This window comes from Apteryx mantelli, chromosome 2 (genome assembly GCF_036417845.1).
Source record: "Apteryx mantelli isolate bAptMan1 chromosome 2, bAptMan1.hap1, whole genome shotgun sequence".
NCBI lineage: Eukaryota > Metazoa > Chordata > Aves > Apterygiformes > Apterygidae > Apteryx > Apteryx mantelli.
The window spans coordinates 120,637,043-120,656,873 of record NC_089979.1 but is presented as its reverse complement, the minus strand read 5'-3'; the positions used below and the strand labels follow the sequence as shown (position 1 = coordinate 120,656,873).

Sequence of the window (19,831 nt, the reverse complement as noted above, 5' to 3'; positions counted from 1 at the left end):
AACCGGGCTGCAGGTATGCAGGTTCCTGAGCCGGGAGGGAGGCCGAGAGCGGGGGCAGCTCCAGGTTCCTTCCGGCCGCGCCACAAGAGGCCCTCACCGCGCTGCGCGGCGACAGGGCCCCAGGGCTGCCGATTCTGCCCCTCTGCCACTCCGAGGCCGGCCCCGAAGGGAAGAGCCTGCCCACAAAGGGCAAACGGCCAACGATCAAAGGTCCTCCCGCGATGCCATCCCGGCCCGGCCGTTAACGGCCGCTCAGGTGCGGCCGTCCCTGGGCGGGGGGAAGTGTGGCACGCGGGGGCCCGGCGCACGCGCACGCGCCCTCAGCGCCGGGCACGCGCCAGGCAGCCCCACGCGCCGCCGGCGCCCGCCCCCAGCGCCTCAGCGGCCGGCCTTAGCGCGCACGCGCCGTACCGCCTCGGCCCTCCCACCTCTCCACAGGGCAGGGGCTCAACCGAACCCAGCGCGCCTTCCCCCCGGCCCGGCTCGGCCAATCGCCAGGCCCGCCACTGCCTCCCCGCCCGCCACGCATTCTCACGTGCCGACGTCAGCGGCTTGCCCCTGGAGACTTTTGACTGGCTGCCAGGCACCTCCTACCCCGCAGCTGATTGGCCGCGGGGCTGGGGCGCATGCGCGGGGGCCGCCCCTGGCCGCGGCGCGCGGCCCTACAGAAGGGGCGGCTCCGCCCCCTGCGCCTCAACCAAACGCGGCGCACTCCTCCTTCCCTCCGCCCCTCCTTCCCTTTCGGGCTGTGTCAAGCGGCGGCCACCAACGTGGAGAGCGGAAGCCGTCTCCCTGCGGGCGTCGCGTCGGGGCGGGCGCGCGCGGGCCTGCCGAGCCGCAGTCGTTAGGCGGTGCCGCTCGCGCTCCGCGGCCAGGGGCGGCGGGACCCGGGAGCAGCGCCGCCGCCGGCCGGCGCCATCGCGAGGGCTCACCTGTTGGCCGCCGCCGCCCGCTCCTCCCTGCCTGCACCGCGCCCGGCCGCCGCCGCCATGGCTGAGACCGAGGAGAGGAGCCTCGACGACTTCTTCGCCAAGCGGGACAAGAAGAAGCGGAAGGAGAAGAGCAGCCGAGGGGCCGCCGCCTCCAGCCCCGCCGCCGCCGCTTCCAGCGCCGCGGCCGCGGCCGCCGCGGCTGCCGCCGGGGGGCCCCGCCCGGCCGACGGCAGCGGCTCCGGCGCCGCCGCCTCCACCGGCGGCTCCGCCAAGACCAAGGTGCAGCGGGGAGAGGGCGCAGGCCGGGCCGGGGCTGGGGCCGGGGCCGGGGCCGGGGCCGCTCCGCCGGCCGGGTGGGGGAAGGGTCACGGCTCCCTCCGCCCGCCCGGCGGCTTCCTGCCGGCAGGGGGCGCCGCCGGCCCGGCCCGGACAGCGGGGCCACCGGGCCACGCGGGTGTCTGCGCGGCGGCTCGGCCCGGCTCGGCCCGGCTCAGCCCGGCGCGCCGCGTCCCCGGCGCCCTTGGTGGCCCGCAGCCGGGCGAGGGCCCCGCGCTCGGGCTCCGGGCCGCCGCCGCGCAGCCCCGCGCTCGGGCTCCGCGCTCGGCCCGCGCCGCTCTCTGGTCTCGGCGCCAGGCGTCTGCGTCAGGTGCCCGCCCTGAGCCCCTCTGGAGCCGCAGGCGCCCGGCTCTGTTTGCGCTTCTGCCGAGAAGGGTTTTACTGCCAGTAATTTTTTGTACTGTGTCACAGCGAAGCGGTTAGCATGCAGGGGAAGCTTCAGAGCTGGTAGCTCAGTTGGTGCCTGACAACTGGCCATACCGTGTATTTCAAAACGAGTTTTGAGAAATACTGTTCTGTTTCCTAACATCGTTCAGCTTGGGGAGCTTGACACCCACAGTAGCTTTCTGAGTAGACCCAAGTCAGTAATAATCTTTTAGCTACTCTTCTTTTTTCTCATTTGCTTGTAAAATAATATCCTATTTTGCTGAAGTTTGTCCTTAAGTTAGAAATAAAGATCATAAAACTAAACATGAAAGGTATGTTAGTTTGGAAGATATGGTGTTGCCTTAGAGGAGGTGATGTAAGACATTGAGAACATTTTAGAGCTGTAGAGTTGCATTCTTTGCAAAAGACTTAATCTTCAGCAACCAGATCAATAACATGAGATCGCTTTCTACTTATGCTGTTACTCTAAAGCAGGTCATTGTAAAAGTTCTCCTGCTAGAAGCTGATAATGTAAAGATATGTAGGATAATGTTGTCCTAGGACAATACCCTTAAAAGGAGTTGTTTCCCCATCTGTTAAGTGAGAAGGAGATCATACCATTGGCAGGCCTTGCTTGCAAGGTGCTCGTATTCCAAGTAGGAGAACTGCCCATTGTGTAAGGTGTAGGAAGTATGTGAACTACTAATTGGGCTCTGTGTGTCTTAAAGCTGTGTCTAGGAGCATAAGGGGACTAATCTGTTCTGGTCCATTTTTGGCCTACTTTAATAACCCTTGGATCTGCTGCTGATTAAGCAGTAGGACAAAATTGGCTCCAGTTAGGTGGGTCCCTCTTCCCCCAAACACTTTATCAAACTCCGTTTTAAAACTTCCAGGAACACTTTCCAAAGACTAGTTTTCTACTGCTTTTGTATACTAAATTTGCTGTATTTGTGAAACTAACTTTTTTATTTGAATATGTTTTTCATAAAAATATATTTAAAAACACATAAGGCTATAAATATCATTGTGAATTTGAAAAAATCAAATGTACTAATATTAATCTTTGTCATAAATCTACCATAAACTGCTCTGAATATTCCTTACTGTTTGGTTCATGTGAAGTAGGTGATTGAGAAAGTAAAGCTAAAGCTTCCATGTGTATCCAGGCTGTCATAAACATTCACTGTCAGTGAAAGAGAGAGGTCTTGCCTTATTTCCTTGCTCTTGACTACGTGATCCTATTCTCTACTTTGTGTTTTCTCTTGACTTTCCTCTGGCTCTGTCCTGAGCTGATTTGGTTTTCTTTCACTTAAATGATTTTTTTTTTTTTTTTTTTTTTTTGCTGAGGCTTTTTTTTAACTGTTCCAGTGAGTTGGCATACAGAAAGCTAGGGGAGGGGTAAGCTGAATCTTTGCCCCTTTTGGCAATGGTGCACGAAAGCTGATTTGCCTTGGAACTGCAGCTTTTCCCTTTGTATTACCTTTGCTACATCTTCCATTCTGCTTTTGGTATAAAGATGGTAACAAGTTATAATATTTTTTTCTTTTCTTACAGGAAGAGGATGACTGGAAGGAGTTTGAGCAAAAGGAAGAAATTGATTATAGTGGTCTTAGAGTTCAGTCCATGCAAATAAGGTACTGTCTTTGTTTATCTCCCAGAATAACAATCATTAATTCTAAAAGTAGTTTCTTTCTTGGAGAAAGAAAGTGGAGTCCAATTAAATGGAAGTTTATATGTTTCTGCCAAACTTAGGTTTGACAGTTGTCTACAGATGTTCTTATTTCCTAAATCTCTCGTGTTGGTATTTTTGCTTGCTTGTGTGCTCTTGCTCTCACCCACACACTCTCATGTATATATGTGTGTATTTTGGGAGGGGAACGGGGGGAACTTGCCATTTTTGTTAGAAATGCTTCACATTCCTGATCATAAAGATAGTAAATTGGGAATTTACCTGTGAGAGAAGTGCAGGGTAGTAATGCCCTCCAAATCACTTGATTGCTTTAAGGACACCTGATTCAATCTAGTCAGCATCTCAGTTGGGGGAGTAAGTGCCTGAACAGTTGCATTTTTATTTCAGGAGTGTGAAAATATAGTTGGTAAAACTAGTGTTCTCTGACAAGAACCCTTAGGACTGCATTTATGAGTTTCATGGCACAACAGATAATCAGTGGCACAACAGATAATCATGTCTGAATGACACCTTAAGCAACAAATGGGGTGCTTCACTGACTTAGAGGTCAAACTTAACATTGTTTGACTGAAAAGCAAGTACTTCAGTTTTGCAGACAAGAGGCCAGCATTTTGAATGCTTTTACTGCTGTATTGTATTTTCCAGCATATGGAACTTCTTCCTGCAGGATTTTAGAGCTGCTCAGAGTTTGTGGATTCAAGGGGAGACTGGACAAGTAAATGAAAGAAAAGAAACATTGAAGGTTATTAGTTAGAAAGACATCATGCCCGGCTCAGGAGATCTTTTTGCTGAAAATAGCTGGACACTGAGAGCACAAAGGAGAGGGGGGGAAGATTATATATGCCTTCTCTGTTCTTGCTGTTCCGTAGACATTTGCTTATGACTGTACTTTAAAATAGAGTAATGATGTGCTTGTGCCCTTGATCCAGCTTCATATGGTTGTTCTCATACTATCAAAGGCTGTTGTTATCAAAGGTCATTTGGTTTTCAGAATTGACAGGGGTTTTTTTGGGTAAAACTGTTCTGATTATTACATTTCCAAAAAGCTTATCCATTTCTTGATTAGTAGGATTTGGTGTTGTATAATCTTCTGTGTTCAGACATGCTGCTGCTCTTCTGATCAATATTTTTGGTTATTTCACTTAACCCTCCTGTACGTCCTGACTGTCCATGTACATCCTAGTATACCACATAGCTTTCTAGGGTAGCTGTCACTGGCTAATTATTTTTGAGTGTGTGACTGTTTCTAGTAGGGGTGAAAGAAAAGCTTTGAATTTATGCAAAAGCTTGACAATATCTTTTATTTAGACTATTTTATCTTTAAAAAAATGATACTTTTCTCTAACCTTGGGTGACTTTGTTTAAAAAAATAAACGAATACATCTGAGTAGGTTATATTTACATATGGATAAGAGTAAGGGGTTTTCAGGTAGCTGTGGATACAGAGAAATGGGACTTAGGATTTGCTTTCTGTTGCTACTTTCTTTTAACAATTTCTTCCTCTTGACTACAGCAAATGATGCAAGAAGAATGCATAGTCCTTTCCTGCTTTCTCTGCTTATCTTAGCACACTTTCATAATATATGATTGTCCTAGTACGAAAAAAACTTTAAAGTTCAAAATAATAAATAATTTACTTGGTCACTTAGTATAATTTGAACTTGTCTTTTTTTTTTCTTGTTTTTTTCATTTCATTTGCTGAATTGTGTGGCGCTGTGGCAAAATTGTTCTGAGGGAAGTGGTAATATGGTGGTTACAGGACTAAGAAAGTCTGATTAAATCTAGCATCTTCTGCGCAGTAGCTATGAAGTCTATCCTTGGTGATTGTGTAATCTCTGGCAAGTCTTTGACCTCTATTTGTAAAGTGCTACTTATCATTTCTCTTTCATAGTGAAAAAGAAGATGATGAAAGTGAAAAAAGAGAAGAACCAGGTGACAACTGGGAGGAGGCTGGAGGTGGTGTAGACAAATCATCTGGTCCTTGGAACAAGTCAGCTCCTGCACCAGCACCTGTTGTTGAAACAATTGGTAAATTTAACTCAGGGTTGGGGAGGGAGGATGTTTTTTCTTCAGTCAGAAGATTCATATCTGGTTGAATTTCAGTTATTTGGAGGCAACTGTCCTGTCCTGACACCTCGTAACATCTAATGGCTTGCTTTACATACTTAGAAGTGAATAAGAAAATCTTCTTTTGAAGGGATCTGAGGAACTGAATTGATAGTGCTGTCAGATACTCAAAATAAGCATGCATGAGGGGTTGTTTGGGGTATTTTTTCAGCCTTCAAAAGTAGGAAAAAAAGTCATCCCCTCTATGAATGAGATCCCCATACTTTGCTATCTGCAAAGAATCTGTTGAAATGTTTCTGTTGATCTAAAAATACTGCTTTGACAATAAGCTGGTGTTCAGTCAGTGTCTGGTGTCTAATATGGTGCTTCCTAGGCAGGATTCAATAATTGGTACACTGGTTTTTGGGGTGTTTTTTTCTCTTTCCAAATCAGTTGTGGGTTGCAGGAAATATGGCATTGCAAAATGAGGCTTTTTTAACAGGAATAGAACTTAAGTTTGATTAAATACAATTTCATAATATCAGTGGAGACAGACTATTTAGGTAGCCGTGGTCTGAGTTCAGACTGCTCTCTTCCGTTGAGAAATTCATTGGAAAGTGGACTACTATGTTTTCTGTCTCTCTTCTTGTTTTTACAAGTGAAGCCCTCATGCAAAGTAAATAGGTACATTTATTTTTTCACTAATTGGTGTTACTTCATTGTAGATTGTTACCTTAAGTACGAACTGTTTGGATATTCTCTTCTACATCTGTGGAGGTGCTGTAAATGAGATTTGGCAAAATTATGTGTTAAAACCTCAAATTTTAAAGGCAAGCTATTAATAAATTGCAAACAAGATGTAGGAAGTTCTGTTCAGTGGTTCTAACGCTCCGAACTTGGTGAGGCACTACAGTAGAGCCACACTTTAATTTGACTAAATAAGCAGATCTTAAATTAGATGACGCCTGACTTCTGGACTTGTCTAAAATGTTTGCCTTCAGAGCATTAGAAGGTGCGAAAACATACTCGTAATAAGATTTTTTTATTTTTTTCTTGAGCTGTGCTTTTTTGGGATGAATGCAAACTTACTTGCTTGTCTAAAATTCATTCTTATGAATAGTTACAGAAGCCCCAGAACCAGTGCAAACTGGTGGTGTATACAGGCCGCCTGGTGCCAGGGAGGGCAGGCCACGGAGAGCACAGCAAGGACCACCAGAAATCTATAGTGATACGCAGTTTCCATCACTGCAGTCCACTGCCAAGCTTGTAGACAGTCGAAAGTAAGTACATTTCATTAATCCCCTAACAGACATTTTAACTGCATTCTCTGAGTTCTTGTTCCGTTAGAGATTAAACCAGTATCTTTCCACATAGGAAAGGAATAACTAAGAAATTATTTTCTGTCTGGCAAAGAGATGGGAGAGGTCTTAACTGTGTTTTCCAACTCTGTGGAGGGCTTCCCATGAAACCACTTTCATGAGAAATAGCCCAGTGAGATAGCCAAACAAGACTGACTGTTATCTTATCCATCTAATTGACGTATTGAAGGATTTTTCCTGATCTAGAGTGTTTCTGCTCTTGACAACGTGCTGAGACGCCAACTGTGGCAAGTCTCTGTGCTGTTTACCTGTCAGTAGAAATGAATAGAATAGTTTGAGTACACTGCCTTCTCGTTAGAAATGTGAAAATGACTTAAGTGAAAGAATGTGATTTAATACAACATAAATTCAAAAATTTGCTATTTGAGCCCTGGGTTGGAAAGATGAGTCCTTCAATTTTACTGAAGCCTGTTGTATTTTCTTGTGTTCAAGACTTTAATCTCACACTGCCTCAGAGTCCTGATTCCACCCCCACCCCCCACCCCCAATCTCATTCCCTACAGAAGGGATAGCTAGACTAACACCCAATTCACTTGTGCTTTTGACTGCTCAATGTGGTATTGACTGACGCAGCCTAGCAGAAGCTTTGGGTTTTTTCTTTCTATTGCTGGTCTAATTTTATGTCTCTGGTAAATGAGACATGCTGTTATTGATGCTTTAGGGTTTGAATGGTGTAAATTGGGCTAAGGTGTAAATCTCTGAATGCTATTTTGACATAGCACATTAAGTGTGGTACACCCAATTACATATATTCTGATTACTGGTCAGCATTCCAGAAGGTGAATGGACTTCTTTTCTAACACCTGTTTTTCCTAAAAGTGCTTTTAAATATGCTTTTGAGAATGTTAATATTGAAAATTAGAATATAATCTGAATTGTATAGGAAGATGAGCTTGACTGTGGAGAATGGTTTTTACAAGATTTGCTTGGGAATGTTAGGCTATCCTGTTAAAACTCTAGAACTTCATGTTTTGTGTTTGTAGTAAAAATGTTTTTGTTGGGATGGGGTGGAAATCGGCTAGAAATTCACAATTCATGAGGTAGTGATAAGATATTTACTGATTACATTTATTTTCCCTTAGGGATAAAGAAATGGAGAAGAGCTTTGAAGTAGTAAAACACAAAACTAGAGGTAGGGATGAGGTCTCAAAAAACCAGGCACTTAAACTTCAGCTAGACAACCAGTATGCTGTGCTTGGGGATCAGTAGAGCTGCATACACATTACAATTAAGGAATGCTTTTTTGGTAACCCTTCTACTAAGGTAACTAAACTACAGCTAACGGCTATGATGAACATGCCACCTTATTTCTGCTGGATCTACTGCAGCAAGTGCAGACTACTTTGACGTAAGTGATTGGTTCTCCTGCACTATGGAAGCATAATATGTTACAACTTCTCCATTGGATATGGGGCAAATTAATGTAAATGATTGAACAAGAGTCATCAGTGTTCTTTAATTGCTCAGAAAGATACCTACAGCCAGTGGTCATTTCAAAATCTTTTTATGTTCAGATACTGAGCCTTCGTAAAGGTTGACTACCTCAGACTTGCTGCACTCATTGTGGACACCATGTGGATCACAACTTCTGGAAGAGAAGGTTACAGCTGTTTTAGCGGCCATCTGAAACTTGAAACCAGCTCTACTGGATTCCTGTCAGAAATCCTGCAGAAGTCAGCCATTTGGTTCCAATTTGCTATAACAAAGATTTAAGTGACCTTAATGAGAGAAACCTATTCTGTTCCCCTTCTGAGGAATCCTGTTATGCATAGCCATAGCCTACTAGAGACTTCTGGAGCATACCATACCACTCATACTATCCAAGTATAACACAGCTGTAGTTTGTTTACCTTTTTAGATAGCTGTACTGAGGTAACTGCAAAACAAATTAAAACTCATTCAGAGTCAGATTTGAGGAATGATGGGTTTGAATGGTCTGTTTGAATTAGCCATTTTCACAGTTGTCCGTTTAAGCATTTTTCTATTTCCCCACAAAAATGCCTTCCTTGTTTCTGGTATCAAATTGCAGCATATTTAAATAACAATGTGAGATGTTATAGTGAAATAAGGTTTATTTTGTTTTTTTGTCCTGAGGTTGGTCTTTCTCACCCTAAAGCACTAAGACATAAAGAGCTTTGATTTGACAGAGATATCCGGACTCTGACTATAGTGTTCAGAACTTACCTTTTTAAAAATGCGAGATACATGGCAGTAGCAATACTAGATAAAATTTCTCTTCTGTTTAAAAATTCATATTTGTTTGAAGGACAGTGGTTACTTATGACCAAAATGACTTCGTATACAGAAGGATAACTAAAGCTTGGTAAGCCTTATTTGTTTGGCTACTTCTGTGAAGCATGCAGGCCAAGGCAGAAATCCTCTAAAACTCTTAAATGGTGTTTTTTCAAAGTCAGGAATATAAGTAATAATGGAAGGCAGTGACTTCTTTAAGTTCTTCTCATCTCTGACTTAATTTAGTGGAAGTAGGCAAAATGGCACTTATATACTAAGAGTATAGGACATTGCCCATAGCTTTGATTCAGTGAACAAAACCTGACAAGTACCAAAAGTGTCCTGCTGTAACTATTTTTCTCTTCTCTTAAACTCTTACACCACAAGCAAAATGAAGTGGCGTGCTTCAGTGTTGAGGTTTCTCAGAGTAAATGCCAAAAAATAGACTCGAGATCCATAAGAGTTGCCAATGGCAAGAAAAACAAGGGAACAAAACAAAATTTGCTTACTTGTGTGGGAGTACTGTGTATCTGTAGAAGATGAGGACAGTGCGGGAATTGCATAGTTGGGTTCCTTGTGACTAACTGCTGACTCGCTTTGAATATGCTTCTCTGAGGCCAATGGGAACTTTGCTGTTAACTTCAGTGGACCTGGGGTTTCACTTGATTCTTTGTGCACAGACTAAAACTGGCCTTGCCCTTGCAGAGTTAACTGTCTTTAAAACTTCTGCTAGAAGCTGCTATTAAATAGAGGGCTCAAGAGACTATTGTTAAAGTTGGAGACTTCTTTTGGAAACAAAACCCCACTGAAAGACTGATACCAATACTGTTGGACTCTGAGCCATGTATCTTCCTTGAAAACACATTGTTGCCAGCAAAACCGTTGGTTTGTCAGTAAAAATTTCTGTGGAATTCTTGGTAAATGGACACGTCACTTGGTGATGTAGTAGAAATGTGAAATCTTAAACACTTTTCCTGATGTTTAAAGAGATTGAAATTGTCAGTGCACACGAATCAAGTTTTAATCTACTGTATGAAGGGTAGATGAGACTGTCCATTGTACCTTCTTTATTTGAGGTTTTTGGGCATGACTTCTGGCAGTTCAAGAAAACCCTGTAACAGTTGCAAATCAAATAAAATGGAAATATACATGGATTCTGGAGTCTAATGAATCTTTACCTTTAGTTCTTGTTTATGACCATGCAACAGCTGAGCAAATGCAGAGTATTTGGATCTCTTAGGGACAGACCATGGAGTGGGTAGTCAGCCCTGTGGTCAGATGAGCTATGTTTAACAGCTTATAGCAGTGCATATGAATGACTTTTATCCAAAGACACATAGTTTATTACCTGTCAGTGTATTTTCTTAGCACTGCAACTGTATAAGATTGTTTTGAGTCTGACTTTTGAATATGAATGAAGCTTTGATTTGCTTTTCAGTTAAGGTAGCTCTGCTAAATTACAGGATGAAAAACTCTGGAGGGTTGCTGCTGTTCATTAGCTTTACAAGAGTCCATCTGCTACTGATAACGAGGTTGTGGGGGGGCTTTGCTTACATGTATCATTCCAGTTCCTTTTGGAGGCATAAAGGAAAAAAAAAAAGAAATGCAGCAGCTTTCTGTACAGAATGTCTTTCACAGGAAAGTTAGACACTCTTTAAAAGTGTTTTGGGGTTAAATATTGGTGCCAGCAACTATCAAAATACCAGTTGTCAGTATCTTCCTTGTGACAATTGAATGTTCTGCATGCCTGAAACTTTGAAAATGAGTAGTTTTTGGAAGCTCAGTATGCTTTTGAGGCTCTCAAGTCCAACTTTATCTGGGTAGTTGTTACATTCATTTGAGGCATGCTAAGAATGCTCATTCCATACCTTTTGAAATGCTTGTTGAAACCTCATTCTATAAATGAAAGATTGTCAACTGTAGAGATGTGACTCTTGATACAATCAATAAAATATAATTCTGTGCCATGTCAGGTAAATTCCTATCCTGTAATATACTTCTGTTTTTACGGTGACTTAATTATTAATTTTTGATTTAAAGGTTCAGTGTTACTTTCTTTGGCCTCAGATTCAAGTATAGATATGAAATTATGAAGTTGTAGCAGAACATCTAAGTGCCCAGAACTTACTGGAAAGGAACAACTTGGATGTGTGTTCTTGATTGTATAGTCTGTATGAACGTTAAAATGCCAAAAACAAGGCAAATGTTACAAAACTGGACTTTTTGGAATGTTGGCTGTAGGAATCTGGCAGCTATAATAACTAGAGGTCACGATAAATCTAGGAGAGCAGTAGTTTTTTCCATTGCTGTAGCTTTGTCATGTTTAATCTCATCTGCAAGCAAAGAGGATTTAACAACTAACAGTGACCCTCTCATGCTACTTCAATTTTTCCAAGTTTTTTTCTTTGTAGCTGGCCTTACCAATCATTATCAATCATATTCAAGGTAACTGTCTTCACAAAACTTACTAATAAATGGCATTTGTGTTAGACTTCTGTCATGATAGGGACTTGGTTTTTTGGGATTGGACTGCATCTATTTGCTCTTGGAAGGTCTTTCACCACAACATGGCTGAGACTTCTATGCTGTTTAGAGCACAGAACACAGTATAAAATTAATAGGACCACACATCTTGGAATTTGCTTATCTGGGCATTTGCAGTAAGCATTTTTTCCCCCTATCCTGGCTGAGCAATTTTCAACTTTTTAGTGTCTTTCTTTCAAATGCCACAGTATGGTTTCATACAATATAAAGTTGCTTATTTATACTCTCTAGGTAGTTACATTACTCTTTCTAATACGGAAATAGAGAAACAGGTACCTCAATATTTCACATAATTACTTTGCTATTTGTCTCAAAGGCCCAAGAAACTCAACTTTAACTGAAAAACCTTGACTACTAAACAAGTCATTATGAATAGCCCTGATCCAGGTTTAGTTGTCTGACAGCAATTTGGTTTCTAAACTGCCCCTTCCTGTTCTTCAGCTTTTAATTTCACAAAACAGTTTTAATTGTAAATATATGCTTTGTTTGGGAGGTTAAGAAATGTTCTTACATAAACTTCAGATTATAAATTAGGTGCATACAAGGAAAAAGTCTAATGTATTTGCTGATAAAATCTTCAGGAAAAGTTTAAAAATCAGCTTGCCTGGATCCAGGTATAATGTGAGAACTTACAAGGTCTAGCAGATGGAAAAAGAAATGATAGCAGAAAAAGAAAACTGAGGAGTTTAATCCTGATTTGGAGAAGTAGTAACAATTGTGTGTTGCGCTTTAAAAAAAAAAAAAAAAAAAGTGGCAAATATGCAGGTAAATGACTGGGAAGATAAGAGGGGGAGGGAGTAGGAAGGCCTTTTGCTAAATGATAGTGTTGAATGTACAGTCTGAGGTAGGGAGTGGAGTGTAAGTTGGAAGGGGGGAAAAGTACTGCAGAGATAAGTACTGTACTCAGAAGTGACAGATCCATTTGAGTTTAAACCAGCAAAAATGTTTGAAGTCCACTAGTTAGGAAAGCATCCTACTGGTGTTTTTTTTGTGTTTGTTTTTCTTTTTTTAGAAGAAAGAAAACTGTCCAGAGCAGGTAGAATTGGTACAAAGCAGTCTAACCAATTCCCCAAAGAGAACCAAGAAAGGACAAATAAGAGAGTTAGACAATCTCATTATGAAATAACTTATTTTTTATTTAAGAGCTCTTTTCACTTCTATATGATAAAAACAAGGATACTGATTTTAACTGCTTCAAATAAGTTTCCTTTTTTGTGAAGCATCTACTGATGGTACGTATATCTTGATTTTATGTTCAGTTGCTTAGAATGTGTTATATAGCAAGGTTAATGAAGTTCAATGGGCTGCTTAGTCAGAATGTAAATGTACCACAGTATTAATAAATCATGAAGAAAAAACAGTGCATTTGAATACTGGAATAAAAAGTATCATCTAAAGCAATGTGCAGTGAAAAGAAGCATGCATCTTCTGTTGTAAGAGCATAGGACCAAGAAAGTGGGATTTTTTTGCCTTGCTTTTTCCACTGAGCTTCTGTGTTAACTTCAAGTAATTTAGTTTCACTTTGCCTCAGTTTCCCCAGCTGTTTAAAAAAATAAAAAATAAACCCTACCTCACAGGGTTTTTGTGAGGTTAAAGCTGTTCTTTGCCAAGTGCTGGGGCTGGTGCTGTAGAAGGACAAAGTATAAAAACCTATATAAAAAGGTCTTTGCATTAGCTTTCATTATAATATTTTAATACTACTTTGGGGAAAGCTTATTTCTGCAGAATGTAATATACATTCTGTTTAAGTACTATAATTAGACTGTATTTTAATGCATATGGGCAAGGGCAAAATTCAGGCTGAGAACTTCATCTGGTGTTTCCTCTTTGTGATCAACTGTGCAACCCAAATGGTATATTAATGAGACTTTTTATGTGGAATACATCAAGATCAATATTGCTCTATTTTGTAAACTCCATGACTGAAATAAAGTTCTACTCACAGTTAATAGCCATCTCTTTTAATGTGGCTGTCTTAAAGTTTGTTCAGATTCTATGGAGTAGTGAAGTTCACTTGTGATGAACAATCATGATTATCTACTTAATGCAAGTAGATAACTGTGTCAGGATACTAAGTGGCAGCTTGTAGTAGAAATGTAGGTTTCTTCCCCTCTCCACATGTAAATATACGCTTGTTTTACTGTTTATCCTTGTCCTTATTTAAGTTGAAGTAGCATCCAGGTACAATGGAAATATTGCGGTTAATTTCAAGTTGTAACTTGAAAATTTTTTAAATCTGATTTTACGACAAGCTGTGGAGGAAGAAGATGAAGGGAAGAAAACAAGACAAAGGGAAATAGCTGTATTTGGAGAGGTTTCTGTGGAACATTAGGCTAATGGAAGGGAATGTTCAGAAGATAAAGCTGAGGGCAATGAGCAGAGGGATGGGTAGGAAGGGAGGATAGGAAGGAATAATGATGCAGAGAGATGGTTACACTATTTCCTATTATCTGCTGTTCTATCAGTTAACTGCAGCTGGAGGAACACAAACAATTTTTATGAATATGCCACTGTTTGTTATTGCACTTGATTTCAAGGTTCATCCCTTGGACTTTGTAGCGGGCCTCTAAAGAGGTAGAGAACATGAGGGCATGCGTGGAGACAAATTAGAGCTCTGGTGGGTACTGGACAAGAAGATCGATGAGGCCTGGCAGCTATTTTCTCTTACAGATATTTCATCATTGCAGTACCTCTAAGATGGTTGTTAAGATGTATCAGTCATGACAATTCTCTGTCAGAAATGATTACTGTTAAATTTCAACAGACTATTGCAGTTGCTTTGCAGGAAATATTTAACTAGCTTGAATAGCAAGCATTAAAGAATAATACAGGGGGTTTTTTAGCCTATGTATGGTGATGAGTGATATTTTTCATGCAGCAATGATGTCAACAAATCAGTAGTTGGCTTAAGATGACCTTGAGGAATGTCCTGTTACTTGGTTGAAAGGGTCATAAAGTACTTTTAAGAGATATATCATCTATTCTTTTTTTTTTCCCCCTTCAGAAATAAATTGCCTTATTCTTACTATCTATCTTTCCAGCTATGAAGAGCTGCTTCTGCCAGTCTCTTATTACTTTCCTCCTTGTATTTTTCTAATATATCTCTTTTTCTTAAGGTGCTGATGAAACAGCAAATATTCATTAAGGACCTAAGAGAAATACATGCTGTAATATTTTTCCATATTGTTCTGTCTTTAATACAGCCTAACATCTTATTCGCTTTCTTGACTGAAACTACACATTGAACAGATGTCTTCATCAAGCTGCCCATGGTGATGCCTAGATCGTCCCCTTGAAAGATCACAACTAATTCAGAATCCACCAGAGCATGTATGAGTGGTTTAAAGCCTTTCCAGTATTCATTGCCTTGTATTTTTTCCTGTTGACATTCATTTGCCAGTGATTTGCCAAGTTTACACAATTAGTTAGCTTACCCTGGCAATCACCATTTTCCCTAGCGCTGACACACCTAATTAATAATTTTCTATGGGCACTGGCTTTTGCCATCCTATCTACTCAAATCTTCATTTCATGTATATAATTCACTCTCCTTACCAGCGATTAGCATGGCATGCTTCTATTAACTTTTATTTGGATCTGACCTTTTCTATTCTATTTCTTGTCTGTCTCCTTTGTTCTGTACTGAATTTTATTTCTAGCTCAGTTGTGGTAGCATTGAAGTCATTGAGTTATAACCATCTGCTTTATTTGAAATAATTTGCCTACAGAAACTTGTTGGTTAAAATGCTGTAATAAGTTTTCTCTTTTTATTAAAACCAACCACTTATTTTGTATCTCTTTCAGAGTATGTACAACCGTAACAAAATGATTCAAATCATAAAAACAGGCTGATACAAGAGAACAAATGCATTGAGAACCAGGTAAAATGTGCATGAATCTGGTCTCCTACAGCCTAACTTCATTGGTTTCAGTGGAGTTGTTATTCCTTATTTCTATCACTTGAGATCAGTTTCATTAAAACTTGATTTGAGATCTTATTAGAAGTCCCGCTATAACAGCCAGAGTCAAGCACAAAAAAGTCCCATAGCAAACTTGCTTTAAATTTCTGGATTATTTTTCTCTTTGAACCTGGCAGAGATGAAGCAGATGCATTATATTGTCTCGGACAAGCAAACAGGCTCAGGCACACTTACTACAGCTATGCTAGATTAATACTTGACATCATTAAAATAATATTTGGGATGAAGGTGAGTGCAGCAACACTGGAGCGAGGCTTAGTCTTTTTGTGGTTTGTTTCATCTCTTTACATTCTCATCTTATACTTTACTTTAGAGATGTTACATCTGTAAATAAGATTAAGCCTTTAAATGTTGATTGCATTTATGAGTAATGCTGTGTTTATAAATGCAAAGTGTCTTAAATGGTAGGCTCTACATCCTAAAAGGTGTGAGTCCTCCCTTAAGAGCTGTGTTGTCTCAATATTGGAATATCACATCATGCAGACTAGCTGGGTGTGGTACTAATAATGGTATGTGGTTGAGAGATTATTATACCTTGGATTTTGCACCCAAATAAATTGTATCTATCAATCATCTGTTAGGTGTTATATCTATAGCACTCAATTATTTTTGACAGAATCCTAATGTGGCTACTGGGGATTTTTAAAGTTTGCAAATATGAGCAGAGGTTTTTTTTTTTGTTTTTCCTTTCCAAATCTTAGTTTTGGGAGTAGGAGTAGAGGGGATGCAGTGAGAAACTTCACCCTGTATTTGTCTGAATGGGGGAGTTTGCACCCTTTCCTATGTATCTTAAAAGACTCAGCTATGCTGCTACCACTCACTGAAGCCCAGCCTTGCCCCTAAAACCTTTCCCCACTATATATTTACTAACCACTCAGTACCCTTTGAGACTGACTAGTGTTTAACCTGGGAATTGGGTAAAAGGCTCCTCAAGCCAGTGTGACAGTGTTATCTAGAAAATTGGCTCTGCTAATATTTTCTGCAACTCAAAAGTACAGCAAAAATCTAGTCATTAACTTGAGCTGTGCACTTGAAGTATTATTTGACCTTTCTTCACTCTCTAGTATTCCTTTGTTCTTTTGTTAATCTGCATTATTACCATGCCAGGGATCTCTAGTCAGGTACCTGGACCTGTTCAAACACAGATCATAAAAAGCTCAGGATCCCATCCTTCTTTAAGCAAGAACAGAACACTGCTGTGTTTCTTCAGTCAGGGCTATAGCTTCACACACAGCTCCATTTCTGTTCCAAATTGCTTAGCAAATAACTGTGACTGATAACGCTTGATTTTTGAAGTACAGTAGTTTGTTACATTTAAACCTAGATCCTCAAAAGCTACTTGAGTGCCTCATTCCAGCTGGCTTTGAGCACCTTGGGCTTAATACAGCAAAATGGAAGGAGTAGCAGTTGTCACAGTACATGACAGTTCAGTAGTAGAACCATATTCCTTTTCATAGCTAGTAACCTGTTAGCTCAAACACAAAAACTTCTGATTTAGACAGCAGCATGGGCCCAGCCTATAGGAAATTTTTTTAATGAATGTGAGATGACTGGGTGAAGAGCAATAAGAGGGCAAAGAGCAGAGAGGATGGGTAGGGATGGAGGAGATGGATAATATAAGCTCTCTATACTCTCTACTTCTCTATAAACTGAATTTACTTTCAACTGTGTACTGGAATGCCTCATCATGAAAGTTAACCAGAAGCGATGATAAAGCTGCTGGAATGCTTACAGCAGTAGGAGAGAATGATGCTGTCTGTGTGGGGAAATGCATGACCAGGAGCCCATTCAGCACAGCAGAAACTTTCAGCAAAGCTGAATACAGTATGATCTATTTCTGAGAATCCCTGTGTGGTCCCCACAGTTTACACAGGAACCTGATGGTGCCTGTATATTTATATAACTATATATGTTTATAGTCATAATTTAAGTTCAAAACCTGAAAATATATATATATTTGTCAGTGGATTTTTTTTAACCCTGGTTTACTTATCATGGCTTCTGCATATGACAACTTCTAAATGTGCAGTTGTTGTCCTTTCTCCCTGTTAGAGTAACTGTACGAAACTCTGTAAAGCACTTTTGTGATGTTTTTTGTGAAGAAAGCTGAAGAAAATAAATTTATCTTACAGCAGCAAATGAATTTATACCTCCACATGTGTCTCAGGCCTATTGTGTTCACTAGTCTCCTCACAGTGATGCTGAGCAATTACAGCAGTTAGTTACTGTGCCTGATTGCAGCATGCTGGCTGTATGAATGTTGGTCTAGAAACAGCATGAAATGTGACATGTGCTGGCTGTGGCCTTGTGCTCTACATCTCTGGCTGTAACAGCTTCTTTCCTCCTCCATCTCTGCTTCCCCACTGGAGCACTCTCTCAATGGCCTCTTTTCTTTCCCTCTATCTGCCTAACACCAGCCTTGCCCCTGTTACAACCTAGGCTCTTTCCTTGTTGATGTCCACTGGGGCAGGAGGCAGTGCACATGGTGGGTGGTTTGAGGCTACAGATGTACACATACCCTGGTGCTGAACAGGTAATGGGGGTGCACCTTCACTAGCGGTTCTACTTCTGTCCTGTCACACAGATTCACAACAGCTGCAGGAACTGCACAGCTTAGACACATCTCCTTCTCTGAAGCTTAGCTAAATGGTCCCAGCCTAGGCAGTGGTTTCTCATCTGTAAAATGAGAAAAGCAGCACTACCCTTCTACCATGGCATCTGCTGCTGACAAAGATCAGACACTTGTATCTATCTCACCTACTACTATACCTAACATAGAGAAAATGTAACTGCAAAGTTACATTTTGCAGATAGAATAGGAAATTAACTTTGCATTTCAATGGCACTTCAAAATATGGTTTAGGGCATTAGCAACAAGATTATTTTTGCTCTGTTAGGCATGTAGTGTTTGACATCCTCTAATACCAACAAGTATCACACTTTTAAGATCAAGAAAAGCAAAGCAAGGGTAGGACTCCATAGTCTTTGTAATTCAACAATGACAATCCTGTCACTAACCCAGCCTAACTGCTGTAGGACCACAGGTTTCTGGGACAATGCTTTTGAAAGAGAACCAAATTCCCTGCAGTCCTTGACCTCTATCCTTCATGACAGTCCCTTCAAGGTCATCTGCTTTTCAGTGCCTTTCAGAGCTCACTGTAACCCTAGAGACAAAATAGTCACTGCATTAAAGGAGAAAGCAGAAGCACAAGTACAGTCCTGTACATAAGGCAAACTGCATTCCTCATTTTTCTCATTTGAAAACTCCCACATGCCTCAGGCTCCTTGTCCCTTTCCCCCCCCACCTCCCAAGCAAAGGGATAGCTCTCCCCAACTTTGAGCAAGATCTGAGCACAGGGGACTCCAGGTCTAACCAGGGCTTGGACACTTGCAGCTCTTCCTTTCTTGTATCCATGTTAGTGATGCAAAGGTTTTCTAAAACACAGATTATTCAAGCAGCTAGAAAAAATAAAAGTAGAAGATGTCCCCCCCACACACACACAACTTCAAAACAAGCAATTTTCAAGCACTTTTGGTTCTTACAGGTTTAAGTTCAATAGACTTTAACTGTTACATACAGGCCCTCAAGCAGCTCCACTTGCCCCATGCACCTTGAGTCTTTTTCTTTCCTGTTCAAATAGGCTTCAGCCATTATAGCTGCTTAAATACAGGCTATAAGAGAAGACAGCACTTCTGATTTAATAAGCACAGAGATACGTACTTCTACCTAGAATAGCATGGTAGAACTGACATACAGTAACTTCTCAATAAACAGAGACCCACATCCCACAGTTACTAAAGATTAAATAATTTGTCAAGTACTGTGGTAATCTGGCCAGGAACACTTCCAGCTGATGGAGACTAACCTCTTTGTTGTGCCTCTGGTTTTTGTTGCAGGCTCAAACAGGAAGCTTGGTCAGACATATTTCACCTCTGAAGTAGTCTCCTCTTTGTAAAATGGAGTTAGCATTCACAAAGGCAGAGCCTCAAACAGAGGGTTTTATAGAAATAATTTATTACAGTCACTATGTACACCCATTGTTTGTACCAAAATTTATAAGCCAATTATTGTTTTTGTCTTTTTTCCCGCTTCCCAAGATTAAATACCAGAAGATCTATGTCTGTTATTCTGTGGCAAATGCAAAAATATTCTTACCAACTGATTATACATTCTGTGCAACACACAGCTGGAAGATGTGTTAAACTTCTCACATATTTTAACTATTATAGGATGGTGTCCCTAAACAAGTCAGTAAAGTGACAGTAATCATAACATTATGGAGACAATGTATTTTTCTTTGATGAGTGCTTTCCAAGTTTTTAGAA

General features: G+C 41.1%; 1 protein-coding gene across 7 annotated transcripts; it reads left to right on the top strand.

Annotated features, from left to right (window-relative positions):
* The first annotated feature begins 756 nt into the window (after positions 1–756).
* Positions 757–19,418, top strand: CDV3 (CDV3 homolog). Of its 7 annotated transcripts, none has more exons than XR_010883455.1 (6): positions 757–1,211; positions 3,189–3,268; positions 5,216–5,352; positions 6,491–6,650; positions 14,729–14,855; positions 15,330–19,418. XR_010883455.1 is itself a non-coding variant. In XM_067291387.1 (6 exons), the coding sequence occupies exons 1-6, from the start codon at positions 990–992 to the stop codon at positions 8,018–8,020; spliced, it is 657 nt and encodes a 218-aa protein (XP_067147488.1). In that variant the 5' UTR covers positions 757–989; the 3' UTR covers positions 8,021–10,951. The 7 variants fall into 7 exon arrangements, 5 of the variants coding, with proteins under 5 accessions (XP_067147488.1, XP_067147489.1, XP_067147487.1 ...); XM_067291387.1 differs by lacking the exons at positions 14,729–14,855; positions 15,330–19,418 and adding exons at positions 7,832–7,881; positions 8,013–10,951; XR_010883454.1 differs by lacking the exons at positions 14,729–14,855; positions 15,330–19,418 and adding exons at positions 7,832–8,097; positions 8,264–10,951 and having other exon boundaries at positions 758–1,211.
* Positions 19,419–19,831: the final 413 nt, after the last annotated feature.